This window comes from Petaurus breviceps, unplaced genomic scaffold, assembly GCF_028583685.1.
Source record: "Petaurus breviceps papuanus isolate PSGF00001 unplaced genomic scaffold, PetGlider_PUasm1.0 181, whole genome shotgun sequence".
Taxonomy (NCBI): Eukaryota; Metazoa; Chordata; class Mammalia; order Diprotodontia; family Petauridae; genus Petaurus; species Petaurus breviceps.
Genome location: NW_027185784.1, coordinates 24,550,729 through 24,565,580, shown reverse-complemented (window position 1 = coordinate 24,565,580; position 14,852 = coordinate 24,550,729). Strand labels below are relative to the sequence as shown.

Here is a 14,852-nt window from a genome sequence, read left to right as displayed (position 1 = left end):
TTACTTAACCCCAATTGCTTAAAAAAAAAAAAAAAGAAAGAAAAAGAAAAACACAAGGAAGACAACCCATAAAAGGGAGATGAAAAGGGCTGTTGTCGTTTGTCCTTCATTCTCCAAGACCACCATGACCTCAGGAAGATGATGCCATGACTGGCAAGTGAATTGGATTTAAGTGAGGGAGGGCTGTGCAAAGTCACCAGCCTCACTTTCTCCTCTGGAACCATCTGAGTCCAGTGGCCAGACATTGATCAGGACAACTGGAGATGGCCCCCAATGAAAAGGGTATGGGGGGTGGGGGGAAGAAAAGTATCCAGAGAGAGGGCATGATAATCCCTGCAGCCAGGTAGGAAAAGATGAGGTGACTGCCCTAGGCCCCCTCCTGAAATGGAGGAGCCAAGAGGAGTTGTCCAATATCTACCCCGTTCAGTCAGAAGGAGGGAGGGGCCCCAGGGCCTGAGGATACTGAGAAGCTTTCAGAGTTGACCTCATCTTATAGGGTGATGAGTTACTAGAGATCACAAAGTCCAGCAGAGCAGTCAGATAGGAAAATGAATCAATCAGTGTCAAACTAAGTTTGGCTCTCCTGATAGCTGAGAAAATGTACTTCCCTGTCTCCCTTGTGGAGTTGGGGGACTATAGGTATGGAACATTGCATATATTGTCAGAGGAAGCTGCTAAGTTGCTTGGTTTTGCTGAGTTGTTTTTTTTCTTCTTTAGCTTTTTGTTACAAAGTATGGCTCAGTGCCATAGGGAGCAGGGAGGGATATATTAAGAATTAAAGGCAATAGAGAAACAACAACATCAATAAAAATAAATTTTTAAAAATCAGTTTCACAAAATCCTGTACTCTAGAGGTCATGGTCATTATTTATAAGATAACTCCCCAGGCCTTTACTCAAAAATCTATCTTCTTTTGTTTTATGTATAAGTTTAACAGCATTTTGTATTTGGTTTCTAAACCTACAACATACCAGCAGTAGTAAATGAGATAGGAAAGGAAGGGCTGAGTACAAGTAAAGAAAAGTGATCACTAGTAACCTAACAGACACAGGGAGGGAAGCAAAATTATAAAATGAAGACACAAGGACTCAGAAGTGCAGTGGTCTGGGGGCATTTTTCCTAGGCCAGTCTGACATGGTAAACAGCACTACAAGGGATATTACAAAACTGGGCAGTAATTGATGTTCCTAATGACTCATTAAGAAAATAACTCAATTGTATTTAGCATAATCTGACAGAAGGGGAAGATGACTATATTATATTTTGGAAAACTTTTCATCCAAAATGATGAAAGGAAAATAATAGCTGGGGTAGTTAAAGGAGTAAACCAGGGCTATCTAGAAAATTCAGCTCTCTTGAATAACTTCCACCCTAGACAATGGAGTTTGGAAATGATCTCACAAAGCAGAAAAATTAGCAAGTGATTATTCACATTCCAGGAAAACTGTAGTTTATAAATAGATTGTCCCCAGATTAATTTTTACCTAAGGAACTCCCTGAGTAGTTTCAGGTGGTGGCTTGGCAGTAGAAAGGTAGAAGGGATCAGGTAGGTGGCACAGAGAGATTCAAAGTTAAAACTATTAGGACTTTTTGTCCATTGAGGATCAGTGGAAAATAAAGATAGATTATCTCTGAAAGAATGATTGTCACTGAGGAAAAAGACTTTGATTGATGAAAATCTGAATTACAAGCATCTTTTCAGGAAGCCATGTAAAAGGTATGGTGACAAGTCTGCCTCCAGACTCAAGAGTCAGGGCAGCTAGGCAGTACAGTGGATAGAGTGCTGGTCCTGGAGTCTAGAAGACTTATCTTTCTGAGTTCAAATCCAGCCTTGGACACTTACTAGTTGAGTCCTCATCAGTAAAATGAGCTGGAGAAAGAAATAAATGGCAAACTACTCCAGTATCTTTGCCAAGAAAACCCCAAATGGGGTCTTAAAGAGTCAGATACGAATGAAAAATGACTGAGCAAGAGCAAACAACTTTAGAGAGCAGAATTTCCAGTGTAATTTGGCCACAGAACATTTTAGGGGTAGAACCTATAAATGCCTTAGGTGAGAATTTGGAATACCCCCATGGTAAGTTGGACTTTGGGGAAATTTTGGAATAAAGTAGAGGAAATTAAACCTATTTTCTTATCTCTGCCCCCCTCCAAAAAACAACAATTTAAACCTACGTATAAAGTATTTCTGGTACATAGATAATTTCATGTTTATTATTTTAGAGGGGAGAAAAGGAAGTATCTTCTAAGCATAGCACATAGCATGTCTTTCTTCTTAACAAGCATTTATTGAGCATCATGAAAAGTATTAGGGATACAAAGAATAAACAGAAACAGTCCCTGCCCTCGATGAGCTTACATTCTTATAAGGAACATAACATATGCATGAAGTAATACATACAAGATAAATAGAGGGTAGAAGAGGGATAACTTTGGAAGGGAGGCCACTAGCAGCTGGGAGCACCAGGAAAAGCTTCCTGCAGAAGATGGCCTTTAAAGTGAGTCCTAAAGGAAACCAGGGATTCTGAGAGGTAGAGGAGCATAGAGGCATGGGAAACAGCTAATACAAAGACAAGCAAAATCCCCAATATTCTTCTGGGCAATGCCCAGAGTTCTTTGAAGCATAATTTGAGAAATACTGTTCTAGGGTATTGAGTGTTTCACCAGCAAGGAAAGCAGGAAAACCTTTGCTTGAGGTTTTTCCAGTATACTATACAAATATTCAGATTCAATAAGATAGAACCACACTGAAGCAAGGGTCCCAAGTCTCATACCAGTCTCCACCATGGGCTGATTCTATATTTCTATTTTGCTTTCCTCAGAGAGTTCTCACCACCCACTCTGTGCCCAAGAAGTCTATCCTAGCAGGCAAGCTTCCAGAATTGAGGTTATCATCCTTTGTTCACCTTCCTGAAATAATCTTGTCTCTCTGTTCTGTGTCCTGGTCACTAGTACCCTCTCCAAGTGCTGTCATGCCATGGTGGCCCTCATCTATCCCTTCACCTGGCAACATACGTACATCCCCGTCCTGCCACCATCCATGATCGACATCGTGTGCTCACCAACTCCCTTCCTGATCGGGCTGCTCTCCAGCTCACTGCCTTTGCTCAAGGAGCTGCCCTTGGAAGAGGTGAGTTCCCAGGATGGTTCAGCTTCCCTCAAACAGGAACAACAGCTTTGTTCAAATTCAGAGCTCATAGAAGGTGTTAACTCAAACTCTGTTTTGGGGCAGCTAGGAGCACTGGCCCTGGAGTCAGGAGGACCTGAGTTCAAATCTGGCCTCAGATATAACACAAAAAATAGCTGTGTGACCTTGGGCAAGTCACAACCCCAATTGCCCTGCCCTCCCCCCTCCAAAAAAAAAAGCAAAAAAAAACCTCAGACTCCATTTCCTTGGATCTATGTGCTTTGATGTTGATACTTCCCACACTGTAGAAGCTGGGGAGCCTGCATTTGGGTGAGTCACGATGATATGTAATGGAGATGCCTTTGGGGAATGAAGCATGCTTAGACGTTCTGTAACTGGTTACAGTATGCCAATGCCACAGTGAATGGCAGCCTTGGATGCTGCTGATGAGCCAGAATTGGCGACACCTTCAGAAGACCTCCGTCAGTTTGCACTATTATTTCTTGGGTTGTCCTCTAGTGGTTTGACAGCATTAGGTGACAAACAGTGCTGTAAGGTGAGAGGCCTCTGGCCTTCCCTCTCTGAAACAAGCTAGGCCTTTGGAAGGAACCCCAGTTCTGGCTGTGTGGCCAATCAAAAAGCTCCTCCTAACCATGTGGCTGGCAGACTGGAACAGGCAGTGTCTACAGGCCCTCCCGAGCTCTTCCATTGCACGTTATTGTGATCCTCCCAGACATGGGCTCCTTAATCTCCTCCATGTGGGGAGTAGCATTAGAGGCGTTGTGCTCATTAGCCAGACCCTCACCACACATGAATCCTTAACTAACAGGCCAGTCATCTCAAGGATAAGCCCCGTGTTCACTCTTGTTGCCTTTCACTCCCATCTGCCCATGATGAACTCAGAGCGCTGACAGGCCCTGTGGCCGCCTCTCCACCCTCCTGACCACTGACCAGGGCTGTCTGCTTGGAGAAATGAGCTGCAGTGTTTTTTCTTACCAGTTCAAAGCGAGGCCAGTGCCCTGACTGTCCCCAGCTCTACCAAACCCTTCCTCTTTCTGCTAGCTCCCCAACTCCCAGGCCTGAGACAATTAAAAAAAAAAAACAAGAACCCTTCTACATGGCTCAGTTACAGCTGATGATAGGATCTCTTATTGCTTTTCTTGTCAATGAGTCTTCTTTCACATAAGTGTTTTTAGAAATTTTTAAAATGTAATCCATCACTAATTTCCTGTTATTTCACAACCTAGTCATCAAAGTGGAGAAAAGCCTAGTCAGCATTTCCAAATTACACCGCAATGATTTTCTTTGGTTCTGCTCACAACTTTTGCCCGTTTTGGTTACTTGGCTAGTTAGTAATCAAACAAGTCTGGAGATGGGGGAGGATTGGAGAACATTTGGGATTCTGTCATACAGTTTAGTCCTAGGATGCCCCTAGAGATTATTAGAAAAATTTTTCCCTGCACATTCTAAACAAAACCTTAGGCATTGACACAACATTGAAATACCTCCACAACCCTCTTCATATTTTCCCAGGACTGTTCAGGAGAAGCAGACCAACCCTGGCAGCACCATTTGGTGTTAGGGCCTAGCCAAATGCATCTTGGAACTCACATCAAATGTAAATTGTCAGTCACAGGTTATCTACTTTTGGTCGGGAAGTAGAAGAATGGTGTATGGCTGTCCTTTCTAGTCTTTCAAGATGGCCAGAGGAGACCACCAGCCTTTGATGTTTGAGAAGCAGGAAAGCTCATCAAACTTAGCTTTTAAGCCTATGCCTCTTTGACCAAAGTTAGCACCTCCTTTTCCTGAGCAACTTGCCATATTCATCATCTAGGTGCCTGGCTCTTTCTCCAAAGTATAGAACAGCTCAGGGTTCTCTTGAGTCGAATTTGATAGGAAGGCTCTCCAAGGAGTTTCTAGCCTGGTCCAAAATGCCAAGGCAGGATGTGCTGGTTCCTAATTGAGGTTCTCTGCCCTCACAGGGAGAAAAGGATAGAGGGCTAAGTTACTGCTGGAAATCTATCAGTTGCTGCTTGAGAGCACCATGGACTCGGGCCTCTGCCTTCCCCCTCCCTATACTCCCCTGCTTATCCCTAATGAGAAGCCATGACCCCATCCCTTTCTTTCTCACCCTGAAATGACAAGTGGGTCATGGGTCAGTTAACTGAGAGTGAGATGTAGACCCAAGGGCAAAGTTGTGTTTTAATTCCAAGATGGAGGAGGTGTTGGAGTAAGTGAAAGCAGGTATAGAATATGATCAGAGCTGTCTTTTGCTCTCTCACAGTAGTCCAGGAACTGAAATGATTTGACAAACACTTAAGAAAAGTTAGCCAAGCCCAGAAACAAGATTGTGAACAAGTCCGGTCTCTTGCCTCTGCCCAGCTTGTTGTCTGAGTGTTGAATTAAAGCAATTGAGGACAAGCCCTTAGACCTTTCCCCCTATCATTAGTGGTGGCAGTGACATGGCCATGAAACCACAGCAAGTGCCCTATTTCTTTAAAGCCTCTGCTCTAGTTCAGTGCAGCAAAAAGGAGAGAAGGCAAGAGGTCATCCCTGCGTCTCAGGAACTCTGGCAATAGTAAATAACAGCCCTTTCTCTCTCCTATCCCTCAGGTCCTTGTGGTAGACCTTGTAAACAATCGTTTCCTTAGACAGGTAAGATGATCTAACCGTGGTGATTTTTTTCTTGAGTCACTTCTGTTTGGGGCTCAACTTTCTAGCTGTGGAAGTGTTTCTGGGTTAAGGAACCAAGGAGAGCAAAGGATCAGCAGGCCATCTCCCTCGTACATAGTTATGAGAATGACCAAAGAGGGCAGGACAGTAGTAGAAATGCTATGAATCAAGAGATTAATTTCTATATGTTTTGTAACAAAATCATTTTATTAAATAGTAGGAGTATATGTATCCAAGTAGTAATAATAATAACTCACATTTATAGCATTTAGAAGGATTACAAAGCACTTTGCTCACCACAACCCTGTTTGGTAAGTAAGGTGAGTGTTATAGAGTCTAAACTCTGGCCATTTTTGAAATTATCTGGCTAATTATCTTAATAACAGAAAAACTTGGCTCATATCAAAACTTGCAAAGAAGAGGGAATTTTTAAAAAATTAAATGAGCATGCCAAAATGTCAGTCATGAATTTAAAATTCCCATTGACAGCAGATTTACTCCCTTTTCCTAAGAGCCAGTGTTACAAATTTCTGTTTCATATTCCAGAATTTAACATTCAAACTCCCTTCCCTTTCCTTCCTCAGAGAGCAAGTTAACTTCAGGGCATCCACTGCTCGACTTGATCCATAAGGCCTCCCCAGGATGATGCATATCCCCTGATTCATACTGAGGCAAGACCAAACCATAGTTGCCCTAGGACTTAGCCAGAGTACATCCCTGTGACTTTGACCAGGACATTGCTGCATCATTGCTCATTCCTGCTTATGTCTGCTTTACAGATGGAAGATGAGGATTCCATTCTGCCCCGAAAGCTACAGGTAGCCCTGGAACACATCCTGGAGCAGAGGAATGACCTGGCTAGTGACCAAGATGAGGGTCCTTTAGATTGTAAATATGGTAAATGCTCAAGTCGTACATAAACCCCGCCTGCTGACAATCATTTCCCTACCGTCACTTTGCCTTTTGGCTCTGTCATTAAATATAGGAAGCAAAAGGGATGATGCCACAGGCAAGGCTGTCATTCTCTCAAGCAACTGGAAAATGGGGGTCTTCTGGAAGAACAGAAAAAATAGAAATGGGAGAAGAAATGCTCAGAACTTAGCTTCTCATGGGATCATAGGAGTTCCCACTGGAGGGGACGTTAGAAATCATCTGATCCAATGGCTCTTAATCTGGGGTCCCGCTAGACCCAAGGGATCTATGGATACATTTCAAGAGGTCTGACGCCTTGGATAGAAAAAAAGTTACATTTTTATTTCAATCTAATTACTTTCCTTTGTAGTCCTATGTATTTTATTTTGTGCATTTAAAAACATTATTCTGAAAATAAGTTTTGCTTATATAATAAACACTTAAATAAGTTTTACTGTGTTGCCAAAGGAGACCATCACACACACACACACACACACACACACACACACACACACACACACACACACGCACACATACCTAGTCTTACCCCCTCATTTTATACATGAGAAAACTGAGACCCAGAATGCTGACGCATCCTGGCCAAGTTCACACAAGTATTATCAAACTCTAAAGCCAGGTATTCTGGGATTCTTCCAGACTTCTGCCACCGTACTGACACCTAGGGACCATGCCTGGACCTGTGATTTCATTGCTACAGGTGGAGAAATTCCCTCTACCAGTACACGTCAGCATATTCTTTGCTACATAGAGACTGCAAGAGTTACTTAGAGTGCCAAGGCATTAAGTGACTTTTTCAGAATCACAAAGCCAATATATTTCAGAGACAAGGCTTGAACCTGGGTCATCCTGACTTTGAGGCTGGCTCTCAATCCACTAAATGACACTGCCTGCTAACAGTGGGTTTTATATGATCTTTCTTCCCCCTCCCTTCCTTTTAATTCAGTTCTGCAGATATCTTATTAATTCACTACTATGACCAGTGTGCTGTAATAAAACATCCACCAAAAAGAGTAGGAAATCAGTCAACAAGTCTGGTCTATCGGTACTGTCATAGCTAAGCCAGATTCAGTTTTCCTAATTTGTCACAAAGACTGTAGTGCAGGCTCCTCTCTTTTCTTCTGTCTCATACTCCCCACCTTTCCCTCTGCTCCTTGCAGGCCCAGAGTTCAGTCCATTGAATGAGGTGGTGTCTGAAGCCTTTGTCCGATTCTTTGTGGAAGTTGTGGGCCATTACTCCCTGTTCTTGACAGCCAACGAACGGGAGGAGAGGACCTTGCAGCGGGAGGCTTTCCGAAAAGCTGTCTCTTCCAAGAGCCTCCGACGCTTCCTGGAGGTCTTCATGGAAACACAGACATTCCGGGGGTTCATCCAGGAACGGGAACTACGCAAACAGGAGGCAAAGGGTTAGGCTCATCTTCAATGTCTCCTCCCCCAACCCCAGAGCAGCAGAAGGGAAGAGGAGGGTAGGGTGCAGAGTGCTGAGTCAACTAAATATACCCAAGCTATAGTCAGGCACCAGGTGAGGTCTGATTGGGGGTGTGGAGGAGGGAGAGGAGCACAAGGAAGAATAGCCTTAGGATTCTTCTTTGGAAAGCATTTAATTCACCCCACTATTTGGTGGGTGAAAACTGCTCAAGATGGGCCTTTATAGATCCCCCGACCATATCTCATTTGATCCTTGCAACAAACCTTTGAGGTTGGGAGGACATGTATTGTTATCCCTATTTTATGGATAAAGAAATCAACCCTTAAAGATGCTTGATGAGTTGGCCATGGTCACACGGCTAACAGGTGTCTTTTGACTACCCATCCCATGCTCTTTCCAACATACGACTTAACCACTTTTCCTTCTCTTCTTGTGTTCATTTAGGATGATCAAAGGGTTATAGATCTCGAGCTGAAGTGACCGTAAGGGTCATCCAGTCTTAATTTTTCACTTTACAGATAAAGAAACTGAGGCCTAGAGAGGTGACATGATTTGCTCAAAGTTAACTGGGATAGTAAGAACTACAGCACTGGGGTGGTTAGGTGGTTCAGTGGATGGAGCACCGGCCCTGGAGTCAGGAGGTCCTGAGTTCAAATCCAGCCTCAGACACTTAACACTTACTAGCTGTGTGACCTTGGGCAAGTAACTTAACCTCAATTGCTATGCCTTCCCCCCTCAGAAAAAAAAAAAAAAGAACTACAGCACGGCTTAAATTTGAGCTCCAGTCCCTTGTAGAGAACCAGATTTAGCCCAAGTGCTTTCCATTTTAGAAAATTATCCCTCAGTAGACTTGAAGCACATACACCTGTTTTTCTCCCCAGCCTCAATAAAGGCAAATTGTCCCACTTACTGTGCTTAGGAAATATTACCTCTGAGCATCCTGTTTGTGATGTTCCTGTTTTCTTTTTTTTATTGCTGTATAAAAATGCAGTTCTCTGATCCTAAAGTGAGACAGTCTTGCAGAGAAGTAACTAATAAAAACTTTGAGCAATCTAACCTGCCGACTAGGGAGTGGTCATTATTCCACAATACCTTTGACTCTTAAGTTCACAGCTCTTTCCCCGTCGTCATCATCATCATCATCTTAGTTAATATTTATTTAGTTCCTACTGTGTGCCAGGCACTGTGCTAAGCACTTCATGGTTATCTCACTTGATCCACACAATAATGCTGTGAGGTAGGTACTATTATGGTCCTCATTTTACAATTGAGGAAACTGAGGCAGAAAGCAGTTAAGTGACTTGACCAGGATCAAACAACTAGGAAGTATCTGAAGCCAGATATGAATCTAGTCCTTCCCAACTCCAAGCCCAGCATTCTACCCACTGTGCCACCTTGCTGTGGCTTCACACTAGTGGTGAAGGCCACCACCCTTTTTTTCTTTCCCAGAATGACCTTCTAGTTCCTTAACAAAGAGCTTTAATTTCATTCTCCTTCTAATTTAAATGAAAAATCACTCAGGAATCTTAACTACTTAGAAAGCTCTCTGTAGTCCATTTTATTCTCTCCCTTCCCCTTACAGTCTACCATCTCCTCCTCTTCTCTTCTTTAAAAAGAGAAGGGTCAGGGTGCGGCTAGGTGGCGCAGTGAGTAAAGTGCCAGCCCCGGAGTCAGGAGGACCTGAGTTCAGTTCCAGCCTCAGACACTTAACACCCACACAAAAAAACTAGCCGTGTAACCTTGGGCAAGTTGCTTAACCCCAATTGCCCTCCAAAAGGCAAAAAAATAAATAAATAAAAAGAGAAGGGTCATTGAGAGTTGGTAGAAGGGAGAAATCTGAGATTAACAGATTCTTCAATTTAAAATTACCTCAAGATATCTAGTCCAAATTCACCCAAAGGGTGAATTTTTTCAACATGCTTGGTACATGGTCTTCTAACATCTGCTTGGAGACCTCTCATGATAGGAAACTCCCCTGCCCTTTGGAAAGAGCTTAAATTCCTTTTTCCCCCACCTGTCAACAAACATTTGCTGAGGCTTATTTATTCTATGTTGCTGTGAGGGATACAGAGAGGTAGCAGGGATAGCCTCTACCTTCACTACCTTGTCTTTAAGAGCACTGCTTGTCATGTGTAATACAATTGACAGGACAGGTAGGGGAAAGGAAGGGAGTAAGCATTTATATGGCACCTTCTGTATGCCAGGCACTATGCTAAGCACTTTTTACAAATTATCTCCTTTGATCCTTACAACCCTAAGAGGTAGGTGCTATTATTACCCTCATTTTACAGTTGAGGAATCTGAAGGAGACAGAGGTTAAGAAACTTGCTCAGGGTCACACAGCTAATAAGTATCTGAGGCTGTGTTCTACAGATCAGTACACAAGGGTACCAAACTTTAGACAAATTTGGCATACAAAACTCTGATTTTTCAAGACAGATTTAGTTGAACACAAATTAAGTATCCCTTATTAGAAAGGAACTGTTCTTAAGGGCACAGAAATAAGATCTGGGTCCTAACTAACTCCATGGAGATTATGGCCTAGGACCAAAAATTAGTCAAGGTAAACAAATAGCTATAAAATAGTAGGAATGTCCTATTTGCTTAAGGAAGTACAAAGTACAAGGAGATATTCAAGGAAGAAGAAAGCAGATAAATCAGAGCTTGGTTAGTTAGATTATTAAAGGAGTCTTCGTTCTTTAAAAGGACTCTTAAAGTAGACCTCCACTAGTACCCAGAAGTATTTGTGTACATATTGCTAACTATTTCTAGGTTGAAGGCCTAGAAACTTTTTAAATGTTTTATTGATGTTTTCTAAAACATTGCTGTCACTTTTCAATAACCCTTTGTGCCCCCAAAAGAACTCTCCCTTATGATAGAGGCAGTTAAACAAGACAAACTGACACATTAACCACATTCAACAAGGTATGTTGCATTCCATAACCATAGTCCACCACCTCTGAAGAGGAGTGAGCTTCATTTCATCATAACGTCAAGTTTAGTCGTTGTGCTGACCTGAGTTCTGATGTTTCTAGTGTTTACATTACTGTGATTATTGTATACATGGCTTCCTTATATTGTTCTACATCAGTACAAACATATCTTTCCAAGTTTTTTTTAATTCTTCCTATTTGTTTTTTCTCCTTGCTCAATAATGTTGCATTATATGAATGAAGCATAATTTGTTTCCCCATTCTCCAATCAGTGGACACCTACTTTATTTCCAGATGTTTTGTTTTGTTTTTTTGCTACCACAAAAAGTACTACTTATGAAAATTTTTGTATATATGAGAAGATATTTCATTTATCTTTGACCTCCTTGGGGCTTTGGTTAAAGTGTTTATATAATTCCAAATTGTTTTCCTAAATGATTGTACCAATTCATAATTCCACCAACAATGCATTAGTGTGCCTGCCTTTCCACAGCTTCTCCAAAATTGATTGTTTCTATCTTTTATTGCTTTTAAGGCACAGAACTTAATGCTAATATGGTAGGGCTACTGCACATTGATGATCAATCAGAAATGGAAATAGAATATCTCTGAAAGGATAAATGTGCCCAAATGAGAAAATTAGGTTAAATTTACAAAATGAATTAAAAATTAAATTATTTAGCTGTGAAATTGACCCCAAAGAAGTGATATGAGAACAGAACCTCCCTCCCTCTTTGCAGAGGTTGGGGGGAAAGGGTCTATGGATGTGGAATGCTGCATATTACTGTCAGACTTGATTGATATATTGGTTAGTTTTGTTTTTCTTTTTGCCTTTGTTTTTTATTCTTTGTTATAAAAGGATGGCTTGCTGGGTGAGGAAGGGAGGAGAAATGTATTGGAAAGTGAAGGTAATGTAAAATCAAAAAATATCCATTAAAAAATGAATAAGAATAGAATTACCCTACCTCTTTGCAGAGGTGGGAAGTCTACAACTGTTTTACATTGTTCATATTTTTAGATTTTTTTCCATGTATTGATCATTTGTAATGATTTTTTTCCTCTTTCTGTCTTTAAAAAAATACCATTTGTTTTATGGGGTGTTTCTTCGGGTGAGGGGAGGAAGCTGTGATGATACAAAAACAAAGTACAATAATAAAAATTTATTTTTTTAAAAATCAAAATAAAATTAGTCTGTTTAGAAATGTCTAGAAGACAACTAAAAAGGCTTATTTCTCTTTTCAATAGGTCTGTTTGAGGTCCGAGCACAGGAGTACCTGGAGACGCTCCCCAGTGGTGAACAAAGTGGTGTCAATAAGTTCTTGAAAGGGCTAGGTAAGGGGGAGGGGGGAGAGAGGGGTCACCTTTTCCACTTTCTAAATTTTTATTTGTTTGAATTTTTTTTTTCTTGAAGAATCCTACTTGGTTAGTTCCTCTCAACCCCTAACAGGTTAGACCTAGATTTGGATTTCTCTTTCCTCCTGACAACATATCCCCAGAAATGTCCCTCATTGATACAATCTTCTCACCTTGGCAGACTCCACTCCATTCCTTCTATCCTTCTTTTTCTTCTTATCGCATACTTATTTGTTAAACTACAACCCTTGAGTGCCAAGCCATTTGGAAAAACATAGTAATAGTAAATCACATTTCCATACCACTTTGATGAAGTTCACAAAGAGATTTCCACTTAACAACCCTATGTCAAAGGTAGTGAAAGGACTATTATATCCATTATACTGAAGAATAAACTGTAGTTAAGTGACTTGCCATGGTCTCATAGCTAGTAAGTATAGAAAACCAAATTTCATACCTGAGATTCCTAATTCTAAGTCTAGTATTTTTTCTGGTATATCACAGTGTGCCCACTGCTAACACCCTCTGGAGATCCATGGCAAGTGTTAGAATTAAAGATACAGCCCAAGAAAGGTTGGAAGGAGCCAATGGAAAGATGAACATGACCAGGGAAAAGATTAATCAGAAAAAGTCCTGAAAATGTATTGGAAAGTGGAAATATATACATATGTATTTGTGTGTGTGTATGTATGCATACACACATATATACTTATGTACACATGGATATACATACATTTACATGTACACGCGTATGTGCATATATATGTATATGTACACACATATATATATATATATATAAGAGTGCTGCAGTTTCTTTAACATATACAAGGTATACCAAAAGGCTTAGTACATCTATGACTTGCTGAAAAAAAGCTACAAGTAACCAAAAAAAGGCATAGTGTAGAGCTACCCCATTTAGGGGAAATGTGTCAAAAACTAGGAACCTGTAGGTAGACATGTTGAGAGGGGCAGTGAATTGAATATCAAACAGTCCTGCCTAATGCAGGAGAAAATGCAGTAGAAATTCCCAGGGTCTAGAACTGAACTGTCTCCTTGGAATTGCCATGATCGCTCCATTACTTAGGGACTACATCCACTGAATGCCCCCTTTGTGAGTATCTGAGGAGGAGTCCATCCCCTAGAGCTCTCTACTGACACTCCTTCAGGTCTGAGTCATAGAGAGCCAGGGAGAGAGGCCTTGTGAAAGAAGTGGAAGAGAAACTCACTTGTGGGGAGCCGAGAAGCTTCACAGATGGTAAACTCCAGCACTTTATTAATTTGGATACCTTAAAAACCATTTGGATTCCGTGAGAGCACAAAGACATCAGTTTAATCTAGGAGAAGCTAGGTGGCACAGTGGACAGAGTGCCAGTCCTCTACATTCAGGAAGACCTGAGTTCAAATTCAGCCTCTAAGATGTACTAGTGGTGAGATACTAGGCAAGTCATGTCATCTTTGTCTGCCTCGGTTTCTTCAACCGTAAAATGGGGATAAAAGTAGCACCCACCTCCCAGGATTGTTGTAAGGATCAAATGAGATGATATTTGTAAAGCTTTTAGCACAGTGCCTGGTACATAGTAAGTACTTGATAATCAAATATGTTTCTATTTACTGAGTAACCCAGAACTCCAAGTTTACTATACTTACCCTTTTGATGGAGGTTAGAGGGGATGAGAAATAGGAAGTGATTCGTCACTCATCTCTTTTCTCTGGATGATGTAGTGTTTTCCTTATTTTTTCTTTACAGGAAACAAAATGAAGTTTCTCCACAAGAAATAAGCCTTGACACAGTTATTCAAATGATTTTATGACTCAGCCCAAAAAAAAAAAGAAAGTCCCACCTGTGCCACTGCATGTTTTGAAAACCATCCCTGTGGGCTCTTCTGAAGGGGGTGTAATCTTGGGAGCTCGAGGTAAAGGGAAGAAATGGAAAATGTCCCAGGCACCAACTCAGCCTTGAAATTTCTCCCAGGACAGAAAGCAAGAGAGAGAGAGAGAGAGAGAGAAATAACTCAGCCAGCCCTGGCTTCTTCTGTCCCTGCACTGGAAAAGGACGTTGGGATCTAGCACATCACTGACATTCAAGTGGATTTTTTTATACATATATATCTTAGATATTAAAAAAAAAAATAAAGAAGATACAGGTTTTCTTTTTCCTTTCTGTTTAGGCACATCCAGTTATTTGGTGCTCAGCAGCTCAGCTCCCAGAGTAAAGTGTTGAAAAGTTGTAGGCTGGTGGGAGGGTGAACGGCAGCACTCGTGCTTAGATTATCCAGCCCATGTATGTGGCACTTTACCGAGTGCCACGTGCAAGATCTAAATATCCCAGTGAAGCACTTAGTGCATATTTTACAGACTCTTTACTACTCAGAGTGTCATTGTCAACAGGATTTATAACCACAAAGGA

At 41.4% G+C, this 14,852-nt stretch overlaps 1 protein-coding gene across 3 annotated transcripts in view; it reads left to right on the top strand.

Annotated features, from left to right (window-relative positions):
* Positions 1 to 14,600, top strand: part of DENND2A (DENN domain containing 2A) — a 126,748-nt gene extending 112,148 nt beyond the window's left edge. For all 3 annotated transcript variants that reach the window (XM_069087366.1, XM_069087367.1, XM_069087365.1), the window contains exons 14-19: positions 2,953 to 3,130; positions 5,741 to 5,782; positions 6,580 to 6,697; positions 7,891 to 8,136; positions 12,338 to 12,424; positions 14,193 to 14,600. In XM_069087366.1, the coding sequence (XP_068943467.1) occupies positions 2,953 to 3,130; positions 5,741 to 5,782; positions 6,580 to 6,697; positions 7,891 to 8,136; positions 12,338 to 12,424; positions 14,193 to 14,224 (703 nt within the window). In that variant the 3' untranslated portion in view covers positions 14,225 to 14,600. The remainder of the gene's footprint in view (positions 1 to 2,952; positions 3,131 to 5,740; positions 5,783 to 6,579; positions 6,698 to 7,890; positions 8,137 to 12,337; positions 12,425 to 14,192) is intronic.
* The last annotated feature ends 252 nt before the right edge of the window (positions 14,601 to 14,852 follow it).